At 36.4% G+C, this 19,127-nt stretch overlaps 1 protein-coding gene across 7 annotated transcripts in view; it reads right to left on the bottom strand.

Annotated features, from left to right (window-relative positions):
* The window catches only part of ARHGAP12 (Rho GTPase activating protein 12), a 75,560-nt gene that overhangs the window by 24,001 nt on the left and 32,432 nt on the right, over nt 1–19,127 (bottom strand). For 2 of the 7 annotated variants that reach the window (XM_083858566.1, XM_083858567.1), the window contains exons 4-7: nt 14,113–14,253; nt 12,464–12,544; nt 4,108–4,233; nt 851–925 (exon numbers count right to left, since the gene is read on the bottom strand). In XM_083858566.1, the coding sequence (XP_083714692.1) occupies nt 851–925; nt 4,108–4,233; nt 12,464–12,544; nt 14,113–14,253 (423 nt within the window). The remainder of the gene's footprint in view (nt 1–850; nt 926–4,107; nt 4,234–12,463; nt 12,545–14,112; nt 14,254–19,127) is intronic. The other 5 variants (XM_083858568.1, XM_083858569.1, XM_083858570.1 and 2 more) reach the window with 3 other exon arrangements.

The following is a 19,127-nucleotide window of genomic DNA, read 5'->3' as shown; positions in this document are numbered from 1 at the left end:
AATTGCTTCTGTGTAAAGCCATCAGCTATGCTTGCTTAATAAACAATGATTATTTTATTGTGAAAAACTGCTTGAAGTATTGTAAGAATGGATTATCACGACTAAGCCAGAGAACTATTCCCCTGCATGCAGAGTAAGAAAGAAACAGAAGTTGTGCCTTTAATACCCTGAGGTCCCTACTAAGGAGCTGATAAAACTGACCAAGTTACTTATTTAAATGCTACTGTAGTACAGTTCCAAAATTAAAAATAAAAAAATATAAAAATTAAGTTTTTTATACATTTCTCACTGTTTGAAAAGGAATGGTCACATTTATAATATAAACTGAAATTTAAAAAGCTGTTTAGCAGGCTTAGGTTTTTCTCCCAGAAGTTATTCTACTAAATCAAAACTACATAGTTTATTTATGCCAGGTCCCCTATGTCTCTTTAAGAAGGGCAAAACACAAGCCAAAATTAGAGATATCAAATACTACAAAGTATTATTGACTACTAACATTGAGGGATTCTGTGAAGAGAGGGAATTTGTTTCTGTTTTTACCTTTCAAGATGCTACGTAAGATGTGACTGTTAGAGGAAGCGAACTGAGTTCTACATAATTTGGCACAATTTGGCCACAGTGAATTTTTAACTTAATCTACTATCACTAAGTTGCATTTAAACAAAAGACATTCACATTTTTTTCCTGAAAGCAGAGCTGGATGTAATGCACTCTTTTTAAAATGCAAAGCCTTCAAAGAGTTTTATCCCATTATTTTTCCCAACAAGAAGGCTTACCCTCAATTCTCTAACCATGAATAGCTCAGTTTCTACAACATCTACTTATCTATTTAAACACTTTGTATACTGACTGTGGCTTGATGCTTTGGTGAAGAAGGAGATGATTCATTTTCAGGAAAATTGGCCTTAGAAGCAGTTGATGACTCCTATAAAATTCAAATAGTCAATGTCAATGTCAACAGATACTGTTATTTCATACAATTTTTTTAACCTGAAGATGTTTTCTATCTCTCTTTCTTTTTACATACTCTTCTTTTTACTTCTTCTAAGCATTCATAATATTCTCAGTTACATTCTAAACTTGCTTACTAAACAGTGTTCTTACAGACAACACTCAAACTGGGTTAATTAGTACATAACCATTTGAAAAAAAGATGTTAATCAGCTTCAAGCAAAGCCTTCATCCTTACAAAGGGGTAATTTTTTGTATGACACTGCTATCAAATTTTGCTGTATATTTAAAATAATGGCTTATTACAAGGTAGGATAATACTAAGATTTTAAAGAGCACAATATGTTTCTGTGTGGTTAGTCAATACAAGATTAGCATAAAATTATATATGTAGAAAAACACATACCAACTCTACTATTTTTTGTGAGTCATGATCATTAATCTCCTTATAATGAAACACTGAAAATCTCTAGAGATTTGGGGTTTTGTTTTGAACTGTTAACTACAGACCAAAATAAAATACTAAATCTCTGAAAACTAGAAAAATTGCCCATCTGGAGAAAAAAAAGCATGTGAGTTTCCTCTGAAGTAATGATTGCCTTGCACAAACACACTGCTTGAAAATCTGGTAAAGAATTTCAAATGGAAGAAAAACATCATTTGTTCTCTGTTACTGTTAACACATTTCTCCCCCTCTCATTAAATCCCTTGATAACTCTCCTTAACCCAGTTTGTTTTTGCAACACTACATAGCATTCTGCAGACTTGTGCTTTATAAATCACTTGCAAATCTATCTAGAGAAGTGGCCCACTAGTTCTTCTAGCAGCATAATAACAGAGAACTTTAGTGTTTCTAAGTAGAACAGCCTAAATATTCCATATTTTCAGATGTCTGCAAAGAAAAAAAAAAGTTGTTCAAATTAAGAAAATCAATTGTCCCTCCCCGGGAGGTATTTTTTTCCTCTGCTTATGAATTTTTTTAGCTGATGGCTATATGCAGATATGTGCCACAGCCAATAAACTGTTAACCAGTATGTTTGGTATCATCAAATTTTCATGAGCCATGGCAACCCATACTTTCACTCTGACACATTTCAAGAACTCTTTTGACTGCCCTATTTTCATACAATTGAGTTCCATTGTTTCTCCACAAAAGAAACAAATAAGGAAAATAAAGAGAAAACAGCTTCCCTAGGAGACAGCTAAAAAGAAAGCTTGGGGTTCATGTGCCCGTCCAGACAAATACCAGTTGCTTGCCTTTCTATTTCATTCTGAATTTGAGATAGCTTTCATACAGCAAAAGCAACTCTGGAACAAGAAATCCAGTATTTGTGGTAATGAAACATTCCCTTTCCACATACTAATTTAAAGCAGAATATATTAACAGTGTGCCTGGTAGAGCTAATAAAACAGCTGCATTAATGCACTAGAAATTATTTGTCTTTCCATAAAACATTAGTTTATTACTCCACTACACGTTTTAAATTTTCTCAAAGCATTAATGTTGTGCTTCATATAAACTATTTTTTCCTCACCAATAAAAAACACATGCTGCCTACATGTTTGGAAACTGTTAAAGGAACTTTAGGCTGCTGACTTAAGACTTCACAAATGCAGCTCAAATAGTTTCTTTTGCTTATTACCCACAACATTTGTGCATTTTCACATTTGCTTCACTAGGTTTAAGCTCTTGATATGTGAACACTGAGCCTTGAAGAAATGTAAACAGCTTCACTTACTCAATGTTTTACAAAAGCTTTTTCATTCAGTGCAGCACTACATAAAGTTCTTTCCAAAAGAGCAGCACATCTTATGCCAAAAAATAAAAAGTTAAGTCTTCCTTTAAAAGTGAAGCCAGAACATCTCCAGCAAAATTGTTCACACCTGGGAAGCACAAGCTGCACATGAGGCTAGAAGTGCCAATCAGCTTTAACTTATCAGAGGCCCATCTAGGCTGTGTCTCACAGAGTGTCCCAGCACACTGAGTACAGAAGGATGACTGAGGCAGGGAAAGAGGAGGAGGGAGGGAAAAGGAGCAGCAGCAGGATCGCAGAATTGCTCGAGCTGAATTAATGCTGAGAGGTGCAAAGTCTCCAGCCAAGCACAGCCCACTGCCTCCTCAACACCACACATGATATATCCCAATCTGACAACTCAAAAGCTCAAGATCAAATCCAATACATCCTGTTCTGAAGAGGTAAGTCAACTCATGGAAAGCATGTCCATTAAAATGGAAACAACAGGTTGAGCAAGTAACATTCTGGGCAGCAGATCATTGTCATTACAACTATAGTGTTTTGTCCATTCAAGTTTGGTTTTGACATCAGTGATTACACAAGGCCACTCACAGGCTTTTCATTACCTTTTCAAACCTGCATTAATTTATTTGTTTTTTCTCAAAATTTAGGAAAAGGGAACTAACAATACCATTTCTTGGTATTTTATTCTGAGAAGTTTGTGCTAAGATTTAAGCACCACAAAGTTATTTCATTTTCCATGAATCTTGGGATGGACGGCAGCAAAGTTACAGAAGTCAGCATGTCACCACCGTACAGGACCCGTTTCAGTTCCTCCCTGCTCAGCTCCTATCAGCCTCTCCTCACTCACAGACAGAATGGCCCAGCACAAGCAAAATGGCTAGGAAAAAGGTCAAAGCAGAGGAAGAGCAAGGGAGAGACCCTGTTTCCTTGCTGGCCTAAACATCTGTTACGGTACAGCCCAAAAAGACTACCAAGAACATGCTCTAAAAATGGGCAGAAAACAGCTTTTGTTGTTACTGACTCACAGCATTTTTCAGACTAAACACCAGCTCAGCTCTGGAGAAGATCAAAGCCAAGTGTTTCAGCAGTTTCAGTACTGTTCTCTGCCCTTCAATAACAATATTACAACTCTGTTGTAACTATGCACAGCTTTTCCCCTGAACTAACACTAGTTAAAATACTTCAAGGACAAGAAAAGAGCTACTATTCACAAAGTAACAGTAGTGAAGTTACTGAACAGTCCTAGTTTTGCTGCATGTTACACACAATGATACAAGAGACCCAAAGAAAAACGAAATTCCAAAAATTCAGGCAGAGTAATTTCTGGTACGTTAAATATATCATACATCAGAGACAAGTGGCATTTCAGCACTTTCAGCTGATAACTTGCTCCTACCTTGTCGTTGCTGTCCAGCACAATTGAGCTGTGCCTCCATTTTGTTAAAACTATTGGTTCCTGTAGCCTCCTGTCCAGACTCCTACTCTTTATTATATCTCTCTGCTGCTGTGGTGAAGCATTATACTAAAGAAAAGAAAAATAACATTTTAGTAGAATCTAATTCATGCAAACAAGACCTGGACATACCGTTCATATGCCTAAATAGTGCAAACTTTCAGACTCCTGATGTCACCACCCATAGTGTGAAAACAGCCATGATTTTATTTTGCATTTAGTCTTCAGAATTGTCCTTCCTCCTGTAGTCCTCTCCGAAGAAGTAACTAAGACTGGCATCTCAATTGGCAGAGAGATGTTTGATTTCTTCTGCAGCAGATGCTGCTAATTTTGCAACCCAATAGGATATTGAGAACCACCAGGGAATTACAGGAAATACAAGATTTCAACATTCACTCTTCATATTGCATTGACAGTACTGCAGCACCTGACCAGCTCTTGTGTAAGAAAAAGAGTACCTATTATGCTGCAGTAAGATATTTAGATTGTTATGATTGTCTGGTATCTTTGACCCAAAGATTTGGGATGCCTAGGAGAGGAGACACAGGGGTGAGGACTTACTTTTTCAGAATAAACACATCAAATTGCTTATAAAATAATTTGCTAGTGTGGAATGTACATACCACATACAAATGTACACATTCCATAAGCCTGGAACATAAATATTCAACAGAAAGTAATTTTAAGACTTAGCAGATCTGTAACAAGCAAGGAGAGACCATATTTATCATAACATAGGTTTTCTAGTAACTAAGAGCATGCAAACTTGCTGAAAAAATGTGAGGGTCATGAGATGGACATAGCATTTAACTAGATCTCACAACTGAAGTGAGTGTTGGCAGTTTACATCATCACAATCAAAACATAATAAAAATTCCAAAAATATTTCAGACAAAGTGTTATACTGAAAACACAAACAAGGAAGGACAACAACAATGTATAGGGGTTTTAAGTAATTTATGAAAATCTCAATATTTTTAGTCAGTATCAAAAGACTAAAATATGCACATAGAAAGAAATTTAAGACAGGATTTGTGGAGTTACATAAAGCATTGGAATCCACTAGGTAAGAAATAACAAAGAAAAGTGAAGTGCCCCTTTCACCTGAGAAGGCTAAAGCAATAATCTTAGCAAGGACACCAAGTTCTACAGTTTTGCTACTGATTCCTGCCATAAGCTCAGAGCCTCAGGTGTTCAAAGACAGAATAACCTATACATGCACATACCAACAAAGCATGGCAAGGTTTAACCTAAACAACATAAGCACTAAATTTAACCAAAGTTGAATAACGCAGTTATATTTATTGCCCAAATAAAGAACCAGCATTGCTACTGCTGTAGCACTCACGATGCTTGAATTAGCTTCCTATTTTACTATGAGCAGAGTTAATGCTCTAATAAGCCAACAGATTCTTAAAAGCTAAATAACATTAGTATTTTGTTACATTATTTTAATATGCACAAGACTAGTAAAACACTCCCAAGTGAATGGATGTTGCAGTACTGAGAATAAAATTCAGTAGTTCATGTACAGACAGAAATCTATCAGCTGTCACTGCAGAAAGTCACTTCTGAGCCTGCCTTTGTACTGGCTTCAGCACATTGACACTCACATGACAACTGCTCCCCTACAATGGTGAGGTTTAAGCAACTCTCAGTTTGTCTTCTTGTTAAATCAAAAGCTGAGCCATGATGCATGCTGAAAGGACCCTAGTACTGGCTTGCTTTCTTGTTAAGGAAATACCACTCTGCTGGTACTCCTGCAACTCAAACCACATCAGCACACTGAGCAACATGCAGCAAAATTGTCTGCCAGAGCATTAAAACTAAAATCTAAACAATTTCCAGCAAAACTATGTCTAAAGCGCAAAGGCTGCAACAGCATTCCTTGCAGCAGCTCTAACCCATTTAGGTGGGCAGTCCCAATACATTTCTTGCTATGAAACAGAACTGTTTATTTCAGAAACAGATTTACACACTACTGACACTGGTATATGTTATTTATGAAAGTCTTCCATGCACTTTCCCTTTGAGTAACTCAAGGAATTGAATAAACAAATATGTATTTTGAAGTAATTGATCTTGAATTTAAGTACATTTTAAAAGTTAGAATATGGGCACAAGTGATCTGTATTTAAATGGTGCCGTTGATACTATCACAAGCCATCAGGAGTTAACTCTCTAACAACCCCACCTTGAAGGAGAAATGAACTGTAACATGAAATTCCAGTTTTACTAAACATATTTAACAAGAAAGCAAAGCAACAGTATATGGAGCTCATTAACAAAGCACTGCTAACAACTCAGGAACACTGAGCTCTATGCATCTTAGCAGCTTAAATAATTTGCATTGGTGATACAAATACTGTTAGTAAACTGACATGTCTTTAAAGGGAACATTTGACATTTCTGCCCCATTTTCTCACAATAGAAACTTCAACAAAATCTTTTTTTCTCAGATGTCTACGAGGTTTTTTGTTTGTTTTATTCATTATAAATAGTAAAACACACTGAGGGGGGAAGGGTGATGTGGAAATAAAAAGTTTTGTGTTCCTTGGCTCAAGACAAGTCTCCACTTTTAAAACACATGAAGTGGTCTGTGACTTCCAAAGAGAATCAGAGGGAGACAGAGACACCACTTCCTACTCCACATTGTCCAGCAGAATTCAGCATCCTCTAGAGCAAGCTGAGTCCACTGGCCAGGGAGAAATGGCCAGAGCTGGTCTTGTCTGGTTGGATGATACCATCCTGCTACTCTTAGCTCTGCCCCCACCCAACCTGAGTTCAAAAAGCCTTGCAGAACAGCTTCATGCGCAGTTCCCTTTCTGATGCTCTACAGGATTCCTACCTGCAGAGGAGCTGCTCTCCTCCTGTAAATACTGCAGTATTTACCACTGTTTACCAGAAACTAGGTTGGGCTTGCCTTCCCTCAAACAAAATCTTGTTTTTATATAACCATAAGTAGGCTTTCTATGCCAAAAACTTGGTGTGATCCTGAAGACGGAGATCAGGCAAGGGCTGTCCTCTGCAATAAAACTGACCCATTCAAGACTGTGCATTGCCTGGGACCAGCCCTGGTACACCACCTGCCTTAACAGCATCTCCTTGGGGTGCAATGTTATTTTCCTAACTCTAAAGCTTTTTAAAACATAGAACACAGCTCCAAATTTACACACTACTGCTCCTTGGAAATCCTCCACAAACTCATATTTGTCCCATTACACCTACCCCTCTGGTACATCAGCTTGTTCCCACCTCAGCTTGTTCCCTATTTCATTGGGAGCATCTCCTATCACACAGGGGACACATGAGCAAATCGTTCATTCTGACTGCACACACCAAGCTAAACAGGGAATTTTTTTTGGTAATAGTTCTTGCCGTAGTTCAAGGACACCAGTGGTGCAAATTTAGGTCACACAGTATTCTTTTCATTGCTGTATTTGTTCAACACCTTCTCCAGCTACTTAAAGGCTTTCACTGCCTCAGTATAAAATTTTCTAACCTTCTGAACTGGCTGAGTGATTTCTATTTAATTTTAAGCTGATATATGGCATGGCTCAAGGCTCTGTCCTAGCCTAATTGTGGCTGAAACAAATGTAACACCTCCAAGTTATTTGTAGCAGTTGTCCCCATTCTTACAGAGATGGCACAGATCTGTCAGCTTTAAGAAACAGAAAAAAGATTCTTCTTGGTTTGTGTTAGCAACATCTTCAGCCAGACAAAGGAACCGAGTGGGCTAAGGCAGAAAAGACTGGGAAGCAATCAATACTGAAAGTTGATAAAGACCTGAAGCGAAGCATTTTACCCTTCTTACTGCAGTCAAAGATTAAAACAGCAGCATTCAAAAACATTGTGCTATCCTAGTACCCTTTAGCACCTCATATATGTTATTTGCAGTTGTCCCAATAGACTGTCTGAAATAGAAGAACCTTCTTTAAAAAAATTAAAGCTGCCTCAGAACAAAACGACTTTCTAAAGGTCCTGCTGTCCTTGGGTTTGAATAAACTTTGTTGTTGTTGTGATAGATGTAATACCTATGTTACAGCTTTTGCTTTTCTTATCAGTAACACATTTTTCTTAAACCTCCATAAATAAATTATTTAATAAGGATTATTTTCATCCTTTTAAGGGATTTCATTCCCTTCCTTTCTCTGAGAATGAAGATTCCTATTCTCTGCCACAGAACGTCAGGTTGGCAGCGGCTGGAGACCTCAGCCACAGGGATGGAACAGAACACAGGCAGAATGTGACCACTGGGACAAGCAGCTGTAGCTCAAATGTACCAGTGACTGAAAGACACCTCTGGATAACCTACTTTGTTCACTTTGCTCTCTTGGACATCCATTGCTTCCCCTTTTAATCCTCAGGGTCACCAAGACTGATCATCTTTGATGAGCAGCCCCAAGTCCTTGCTGACTACCGCAGGTCCTGCTGTGTGCCCCAAGCAAAAGCTGAAGGGAGGTAGGAGCCACTAAACCCCTGGACAAATGAGGAAGAGCAGACCAGGTTTTGGGAGTTGAAATACATATATTAAAGAGAAAGAGGAAAAAAAAACCTGACTGCAAAACCTGACTGCCTTCTCATACTTAACTCAGGTTTGTTTTTTTAACAACTGAATCATCACACCAACTGAGGCTGTCTCAACTTTCACAAGCCAATCCCAAATTTTAGGACAGGAATGTCACTACTGCTAATGAAATTGCCCAGTGCATTGACTTGCAGTAGATTCAAACGCCAGCACACAGGGTAACCTCAAATGCAGCAGCACAGCTCAGAACAAGACAAATTTACCGTAAGACAATCAAGCTTTATTTACATGTTCTCATATTTATTTTCTTTCACCATTTGATTATACATTATGTTCCTGACATTACCTGCACCCTGTTTTACTGTAATTTTTTCAGCTACCATACTCTGAGAGTTTTCAGGTCACCATCAGGAAAACCATTATCAGAGGCCTCAGAAGTATCAGAGGCCCCTGAGCTCACCCCCCAACACTGGCAGTGCACAGAGTGAATTAACAGACTGCTGATCCATTAACACTGCCCAAAAACGAAGATCCTCCAGCTACTGCTTCCTCTCTGGATACAGCAAGGAGAGCTTATGCTGCAGGAACTTGTGAGAAGAACACATGCAATTGCAATATCACGGTCTGTAAATATTAACACTAAAACTGAGTTCACTCCTTATAGTACACACATTTTCTTCCAAAGGCTACTCTTGGATCAGTGAACTCGCTCAGCAGAAGGCCAAGCATCATCCTTTTATGCCAGGTGTAGGCCTAGGAATGCATTTTGAAAATCTGAGATTTTTAATCTCTACTTTTTATTAGGTTGTCCCCTCTAACTCTCATTTGAGCTATTTATTTCAATATTTATTGGATATATTCCCGACTTTTTTTTTTTTTTTTTTTTTGTCATTTTGATAGGGTAACTTCTGTTGAAACTTCAGAAATTAGGCAGTTCTTATTCCTGAGATGAGTTTAATTCCCCTCACCCCTATTAGAGATTTCTCTACTGCTTAAGTCACACAACTCCTATTAGAAAACGAGGTTTCTGGAATAGGGTTGTAGCCCTTCTTAACTTGAATTTACATAGTATTCTTTCATTACATAGGAAATAAACATATTTTATTATAGTGATCTACCTTTAATTGCTTGTTTGTTGGGGTTTTTTGTTGCTCGGTTGTTTTGGTTGGGTTTTGTTTTTTAATAATTGGCAAGAACCAAAAACTGAATACAGCAGAATGCTGCAGATCAGAAATCTCAGTCTTCTGCAAGATCTAGTAGAAACTATGATTAAAATATTATTATCCATTTTAAAGTTTAATTCAGTATGTTCTTCTCTTCCACTGCAGACAGCTGGGTCACACTCATCATGAGCCTTAATAGACTTTTCACCAGTTGTCAAAGCTACTCCATCTGAAACATCATTTCTAGCCAGAGGCATCCAGCTATTCCTAGATGTTATTTAAATTCACATGACTGGAGGGCTTTCTGTGAGACTGTCTAAAGTAATTTGTTTTGTAACTGTCCTCCCTTCCCAACGTATACCCTCACAATTTTTAACACATGTACAAGAACAGTGTGTTATTCCCAAGCATGTGCACATTTATAGTTAATTCTATTACTCTGAAGATTTTTAATGTCACAGTATTAGCTCAGCTAGTGTGCTATTTCCAGAAATCTCTGTACCATTTTTAGTTCTAATGAAATTCAAATTATTAAGAACAATCTAACAAAAAGATTATCTTCTTTTTCTGGTTTAATAGCATTACATGACCATGCTATTATATCACTTTATTTCACAAGATTTGGAAGGCAATAATTGAGCTAAAAATACTGTGAAAAAACTCCCAAACTGAGCAAGAGTAGGATTTTTCCTAGTAACTTTTCATTTAAGCAAGTGTTACAATGCTGAGATCTTTCTATGGTTTTCTCTCACTACTCAAGAGAATTTTCAACATATATTATTTTTCTTCAAAGCAGTTTTGTGGTCTGAGTGGTCTTTATAATTAATTTGTTTTAAGTACTTTAGAACCAGCTCCAACAAGATCTTTGAGAGACTGATCTTCAGTCATGCTTAATTATCACAAGCATAACATCTTCAAATATACAGTTACATAAACTAGCTAAATATTTTGTTGAAATATTTAATCTGTTCCACAGAATTTAAAGTTAAAGCCGAAGACTTCTGGAAATACAGAGGCTCTTGGATCATGAATCTAAGTGTCAGTTGCTCATTTTTTTCTGTTAATCTTATATTTGCCAGCAGTCAAGATTTACAAGATTCAAGAAAGAATTTAAAAGTACATTGTGCCCAAGTGGATCATGAGAAATAATTTTCAAGGGAAAATTTTAACAGGAATATTTGTTATCACTTTCAGATCACAAATTACAAACCAAAGGCTATGTTTCATTTTGGAAGTGGCTACTACTACAACAGAACTCAGACTTTGTTTAGAATCACTAGAATAAGATGCATTATTAAACAAATATTAGAACCCACTCTTTTATGCCTCCTAATGTACCTCAGGTAATGGTTCTGGATTATCTTTGTGACCTATTCTAATTGGATTAAAAGCATTTGCTATTTAATTCAAATCCAAACTCAATCTATTTTTGTGAAACAGTTTCCTCCAAGTCAAAACCTTCTGCACAGCAGAAGTCATAGAATCAAGTACTCATGACATTATTCTCTGAAATTATTTCAATTATACGTATTGAAGTAGTAATTGCTTCTGGTAAAATCTGCTCTATCAGATTTCTAGACTTCTAATAAATCCAGTAACTAATCTAAAGCTAAATAGCTTTTAAGACCAATAGGTACAAATTGTATTGTTCATTGAGGCATGTTACAAAATTCAAGTCATCTAACACATCAGACTAATATAGGAGAATTCTCAAAGCTAACTCAACTCTTCAGTGATTCAGATGCACATTCTTTTACTGACATAACAAAACATCTTAGTGTATAACTCCATTCATAATTTTCAATGTAAATATTTTCTCACAAGTATTATGAAAGCACTACCTATTAAGGTTGCTCATTTCTAAGTGGGAAGTGACTCATGACACTGATTTTTGTACTGATAAAACAATAACGGAGAAACATGCTTTTTCATATATTTATGCACACACTTTTGTGTGAAACAATTTTTTTAATGGTCACACTTTATTATGTAGTATTGAACAAATAGTAGGGAAGACATAGATAATATATCCGTAAGACAAACACCCTGGTTTTTTTGAAGTGAATATAGGAATTAAATAGTATTAGATACATTTTCAGACTACCAAGTGTCCCTAGATCTGTCATTTCCCTACAAATTTCTATCTTCACAACAAAATTAATAAATACTAGAACACGCTTCTGGTGAAACTGTGTCATCCTGCTGAAACTTTTGTTTTTCAACACTTGTTTGTACAAGCACTTTGGAGGGTACTAAAAATAGACTGCTGTTTCCCAGTGAAGATTTCTTTTTTTCCCATACAGGTTTTCTTTATCACAGCAAAATCACAGATACTATTCTGCAGTCCTGCATAAAACCTTTTCTCAGTTCAGCAAAGACACCAGATCTCCTTTGACATCTGAATAGTTACACACACCCATTTTTCATGTCCTGGAGTGTACTTTTTTTTCTCTTCATAATCAGAAATTCCACAAAATGCAACAAATAACAAAGAGCAATATCAGAGTCCTCTGGTGGTTAATGTCTCACATTAAAGGCCTGATAGAACACATATTCAGGAAGAGAGGAAAGTCCCAAGTTGTTGAAGTTTCTTTTTTAGGTCACTCACCTTAGGTAACTCCCACTCTGATCTGGAACCATCAGCACTGTAGTAGTATGGTCTGCCTTGTTCATCTGCATGTTTTATCCACTGCAGAAAGAAATGTGATGATAGAAAACGTAATCAGAGTGACAGTCACAACAGTAATTCTCTGAGACTAGAGATTTAAAGTTAATTTTTAATTAAGTGTCATCCACTTCAGCCGTGTCTAATGCACAACCTCCATTAACTAACCAAGGTTATATTGCAATGAGAGCAACAGTTTTCAGCATCCTGATTTTTTTCTTCTGTAACTCCTCAGAAAAAAAACTCCTGCAATATCACACAAGAGATTGTGATAAATATTTTTTAAGATGCCATATATCATTCTTATCGACATTATGCTGTCAGTTTAGGGAGGCACAATGTTTCCATCAGATTTGCATCGGGATCTTATACATAAAATTACAAAAAAGCAGCTCAACCAGCAACTGATGATAATTTCAGATACATGCACTTGTTGAACAACTTTTTTAAAACATCAATGAAAACGTGAGGTGCAGTGCCTAGAGAAATCATGAAGAACACAATACAGTTTCTGAAACTTCTACAAGCAACTCCCACAATCAAAGAAGTAAACCCATGACAACTGGTATGGTCATGCAAAAAAAAAAAAAAAAAAAAAAAAATGTAATGAGCAAAATCAACAAGATGATTGCAGAAAAATACAGAAACACAGCAAGGCTCTTGGCTCAAGCAGGTTTCACAAGATTGCCTTTCTATAACTGTGGTAGGAAAGGCTGTTTTTTATCAATTGAGTGCAATTAAAAAAGAAGGCTGCATATTTGCTAAAACATAGGAATGTGCTTTACAGATGTTTGCTAGAAACAGATTAAAGAGGATAAAATTCTAAAACAGACAAAAAATCCAACTATTAAGAAAATTCTTGCAAATAAAACTTGCCTAATTCGAGAACAGGTGGTGCTATAATATGATAAAGCACTGTTTCAGTGAACACTTTAGAAGTTAAAAAAACGCAAAATGCAGCTTTAGTGAACAACTAGAAAAATGGACTGCTTTACAAATACAAACAAATACTGTAATTTATCCTAAGTGGGAGAATTTTTTATGGCATGCCCAGAATCACAGTCAGTTGTCAATAACAATTAGACAGTAAGAATAGGGCATAAATCTGCTGATATGGCTGTAGTTTAATTAAGAAGTTTGTTTACATTTGAAAGCGGTAGTCAAAATCTCTAATAAAGGAAATTATTAAAGTGATAAAGCAGCATTACATTCAGTTTAAAAGCATCTTAACTAGAAGGTCTCTGTAGACAAGAGCAGTTCTTAAAAGACAGTAAGAAAAACTTATTGGTGTGATGTTCATTCCTGAAGTATAACCAAGAGGAAAGGGGAGGACAGGAACTAAAAAGATTATACATGGTATGTTCATTTAATATAATCTGATATGCAACTTGAAACAAAATTTCTTCTAAACAACGAAAACCTACATAAGAAAAAAAGGCAGTTCACTTGCTGAAGGTTCATGCATATTTAAAAAAACCCAAAATGAGATACTGCTGAGGTACGCTCTTCACTTTTGGAAATGCAGGTTTCATTTCTAGAAGTGAATTAGTGGAAAAGATTTAGAACACATGATGAGAAGAAGGAAAAAGTACCTTTTCATTAGTATAGTCATTGGTATATAAGGTTTGACCATGTTCATCCAACTCTTCTGACCAACCCTTTGGAGGAGAACCATACTGACTATCTGACTGGCTGTAACAAGAACTGTGGTCGTTTTCTTCTGATGAAAGATGCTACAAGTAGTCAGAAACATATAAGGCAGTTTTGAGAATGAAAGCACTTTAAAATCTGAAAGATCAAAGATTATTTGACTAGAAAGAGAATAGTAATGAAATCAGGGAGTTCACATTTTTATATCTTATATGAGAGAATGAGATGCATTTTTACAGTGCAGACAATTCAAAGTATTTTCAGAACAACCAGCTTTTACTGATACATTTTTTTAATTTCCACTATACCAGATTTCACTACTCAAATTTAAACTCCGGGGGTTTTGCCTATCCAAATTTTATTCCTACAAATTCACATTACCGCTGAAGAGAGTTAGCTTTAGTAATTTTCATTGCCTTAAAAAAGCCTGGGAGACCTGCCACCTCCGTTTTCTACCACCTAAATTTCATACCTAAATCCTTCTCCTTTTCTCAAATACATCTGGAAACACAAGAGTAATTAAGGACAACTTGAAACTCCAGTTCCATCTTCTTAGATACCAGCATTTTACAGTATTTGTCCAATGCATCTCAAAATATTATGAATTTCCACTCTCCTCCTTCCAACTCTGATGTACATGACAAAGAGCATTGCAAAAGCAAGGCTTTCCACCAGGCACAGCTAGCTGAAGTGAAAAATTGTTTCCTGAAGGCAGAAGTAAATTATTATGCTAGGAACAAGTTTGATGTGTAATGCAGAGAAAAGATTTTTACACACACATCAAACAATTTCTGTTCCCTCATAAACCTTGTTCAACCTCTTGCTAACACACTGTGGTCTTACTGTAAGCATCCACTCAATGCATTAAAAAAAATCTCCCTTCTTTTATCTCTCACAACATCTCTATGCCATGGTCTCCTGAGGAATTCTATGCAGATTTCCTTTCACAGTGTCTTGGATCCTCAGCTAGCAGGAGGCATAACATTTAAGACACCCTGCTACTCAGAAACTACAGGAGTAAAATACTACAGGGTTCAATATCACTGGTGTAAGGGTTCTGAGAAACTGTAAGGCAGGAAAGAGACACAATTTCAATTTTAAATAGGAAAAAACCTTCCCCCCAAAAATTAAGTCTTATTTTAAAATATTCAATTATCAGAAACTCCCCAGTTTTTAAAAGTCAGTGGGTTTAAAGACGTTATGTTTAGTGACATATCCAAATGATTTCTACTTAATTTTTTGGTGTTACTTTCCTAAATACCTTACCACTTGTGTGACATGAACTCCCTCAGCTGACATAACCCAGTCTACCAAGCACAGGAAAACCCACAGGAAATTCTTAGGCCATTAAGGAACATGAAAAAAATGTTAACATCCTCTACGGCCTACAGAATGTGAGCATGTAAACTACGGATTAACCAATGCTACCTCTCTCGCACATGAGGCAATGTGAAATTCTCCTGTGCCAATTCTTAATCTCTGTGGAGAGGGGAGGAGAGCGGAGGAAGCAGGGTGGGGGGAGTTTTCAGTCCCACTTTTACACTTGTAAAAAGAGTTGCCAACAGTGCTGTTGGCCCCATTTGAACTACTGTTTCATAGGATAACTATATTGTATACACGTACTGAAGTTTACCTGGTTTTAACAGTTAAATATTAATTGCATTGACATATGGCAAATCAGTGTAGAAGACTTTGGACATTTTTATTATTACTATCTACAGAGATTATGACTTAATAATATAATACACTGGTATTTGCCTCTTCCAAGCTACTTCTGATATTGAACAAACACCCTACACATGTAAAACTAAACAGAGGACCTAAACCTGAAAATTCTCCTAGAAAAATTGTATAATAGAAATGTTGTAATAGTAGAACACTGTTGTATAGTAGGAATGATTGTTAATGTGCCTACCTGCATGTCATCCATATAATAATAGTTCAGATGCTACAAGGTTTAACTCATATCCTGTACATTTGCACACCTAAACTTAAACAAAATTCCTGAGTTGTTACAAATTTTACCAAGTCAAGGCATTCTTTGTCCCTCAGCTGTCATGAACAGCTGCTAAAGCCTCATCAACAGTTTAGAAAACACTGGCCAAACTGTGTTCCACAGCTTTCAATTTCACTTTCAACATTTTTTCAGCTTCAATGGCCTATATTTTTTTTTCATATTGTCCATGCTTTATCCCAAGTCTCATCCCCAGTTACACTACCCTACACTTAAATAAAGCCATCTTAAGCAGACAGCTGCCCAACCTTACATTATAAGAATTTTCTGTGACATTAGAGAGAATTACAGAAAAGGTCCCCCACATCATTGCTTCTATTGTAATTCTTGGCTTTTTTCTATTTACATAGAAAGTTCCTGGGGGCAGAGATCAGTTCATCACCATGCATTTAACAGGAACAGCTGTCTCCCTTCTATCACATAGCCTTTCTAGCTTTTAACATTACTACTACTTGTGAAAGTAAAAATAATCAGAAGAATACTAATTAAGGAAGCTACCATCCCTTCATTACCGTTTATACTGAATTTATGAATATTGTTTATATTTATATTGTTTATATTGAAACAAAAAACATGGAATGAAATTACATTCTAGATACAACTTAAATCTAGTTTTGAAATTCAATTAAAACCCGTTGCTTTTCTACAGCTGTTGGGTAATTTGTGGATGTTTACTTCACATTATGACGTCCAACCTAGGTATTAAGAGTTTGTCTTCTCTGATACTGTGACATCTCATTCCTTTTACAGTTCAACTTAATTAAATCACTTTGCTTGACAAATTTCTCCTAGTTACTGTTAAGCAGTCCTTCCTCAGATACATTAACAAGTCACTGCCTCTAATACATTTTATCTGTAATTCCAAAATCTAATACACTTTCTTAAAGGCCCTGTTCATAGGAGTTCACTGCTTCCTTCATCCCATCCATGTAACATAAAACATCCATTTAATTGTCTTGACCTACAACTGTTTCCTTTGTGCCTTGTCTGTGACCAGCTACTTCGGCAAATAAGGTACAATTCTGCCCCCTTTTTCATTATCCAATAAAATTCAATTTCCTAATCACAAAGTTCAAAGACCAACTATAAACTATGTCATGTTTCATATATTAGAATATGTGATCTCTCAGTTCTCATTTTCACATTACCTTCCATTTTGCTACTTAATACAAGCTCCTCTGAGGACAAATCAGTAGAAACTAGCATTTAATCCTTCTGCATGTACTCTTTTATTATTAAAAGAGCATAACTCAGACCAGCAGAAAAGCCAGCTTATAGTTATTAAGATACATTAGCTCTAACTTTTCCTAATCAGACAAAATTTGAGATGTCCTACAATTTACTGTAGCTTAGGCTTAGATCTCAACCTTTACTTTATATTTGATTAAATACCCAGAGGTTCCAAAAAAGAAACACAAACAGTGGAGTGTGAAGCATGTTCCCAAATGCAGAACAGAAAGGGAAAGAAACGAAAGAGGAGTGGGGGGAAAGGCAACTTCAAAATCAACACATGACTGCTGGTAAGTGGATTGACATGACCACACAACGTGTATCTCTCCCTAGACTCATATTTTGATAACCCAGTCAAGACACAAATTAGCTAAGGAGCTTATGCCACTGGAAATACAGACTTAGTGTCTAGTTAAAAATCCAAACATGTATCATCCACTGGTCTCACAAAGACTGAAAACTTGATAGACATAACTGTCTGATGGCCAACCTGTGATACCTGAAGCATCACAAATAAACAGAAGACCTGAGATGAAAGAAGTTATTGACAATTAAAAAAAAAAAAAAAAGCATTCCAAAGATGCAACCATGTGAAGTGATGGTACAGACGTATGACTAAGAGTCAGAGGGTCTGCTTGCAGACGGGGAGGGAGGGAGAAAGAATTCTTGCAAGTCCTTCCATGAAAAGAAGGAAGAACTACAACAATAAAACCATTACTACAACAAGGAGAATCACTAGTCAAAAAAGCAATCGGCTTATCCAGACTAAAACCAGTCTTATCCAGCAAAAGGACAGTCAGTGATAAAATAAGAGACCATCAACAGAGATCCCAAAGGGACAGGCATGAACATTCCCTCTGTTTGCCTGTTGCTGCCATTCACCTGAGGTAAGAAAATTCAGCTATTTAAATGCTTGTGGATGTCATGGTTGCTGTGAAGGTAGAAAATGAAAGGTTTCCATTTCCCTTTCTCTCCAGTTCCTGTTACTACCTTTCCAGGGTAAGATTTCTGTGACAGGCTTCCAGCAATCAAAAAATTTTGAGCAGTCCACAATTCAATTTTAGATCTAAACTCTGGGTTTATAGCTTACATATATATATATATATATATATATATATGAATGAGATATATAGAGGCACTATATATAGTTGGCGCAGGAGAAATCCACCCGAAAGAAATTTTGAAAACGGTATATAAAAGTGAAATATGTAGAAGACTTCTTAATAAATATTTGCTTTTCCTTTCCATCAGGCAACTGGTTAACTTCAGTACTGTTTGGACACAAGAACACTATTTTAAGTGTATCTAAATAGTAATATCCATCTCCCACCTATTCCTTTGCTTTGTCTGGACCACTGCAGTTCAGATAAACACACCCCAAAATCAGACTTTCCCTAGCAACTGGCTGCACATAAATTGGCACCTCAAATATTAGTCCAAACCATCTTGTAACATAAGTAACTTCACTTTACACTTCAACTGTCTCAAGCAAGGTCAGCAGCAAAGCTTTACCAAAAGGCTTTGCAAAAGCAAAACTTTTACATAACGAAAAATTGCATTGATATACCTAAATAATATGTTTATGGCCTGAATGTAATCTAATCAAAAGCAGCAATATCTGCTATTGGGCTGTTTTTACAGGCATTTTCACAAGTTGCTACTCTTCCACACAGTTCATTTACACATTCCTGTTCAGAAAAGCAACTCAAGAGT

Source organism: Zosterops lateralis, assembly GCF_965231275.1.
Source record: "Zosterops lateralis genome assembly, chromosome: 1".
Lineage (NCBI taxonomy): Eukaryota > Metazoa > Chordata > Aves > Passeriformes > Zosteropidae > Zosterops > Zosterops lateralis.
Note: the sequence above shows the minus strand (reverse complement) of the source record. Positions and strands in the feature narration are given on the sequence as shown.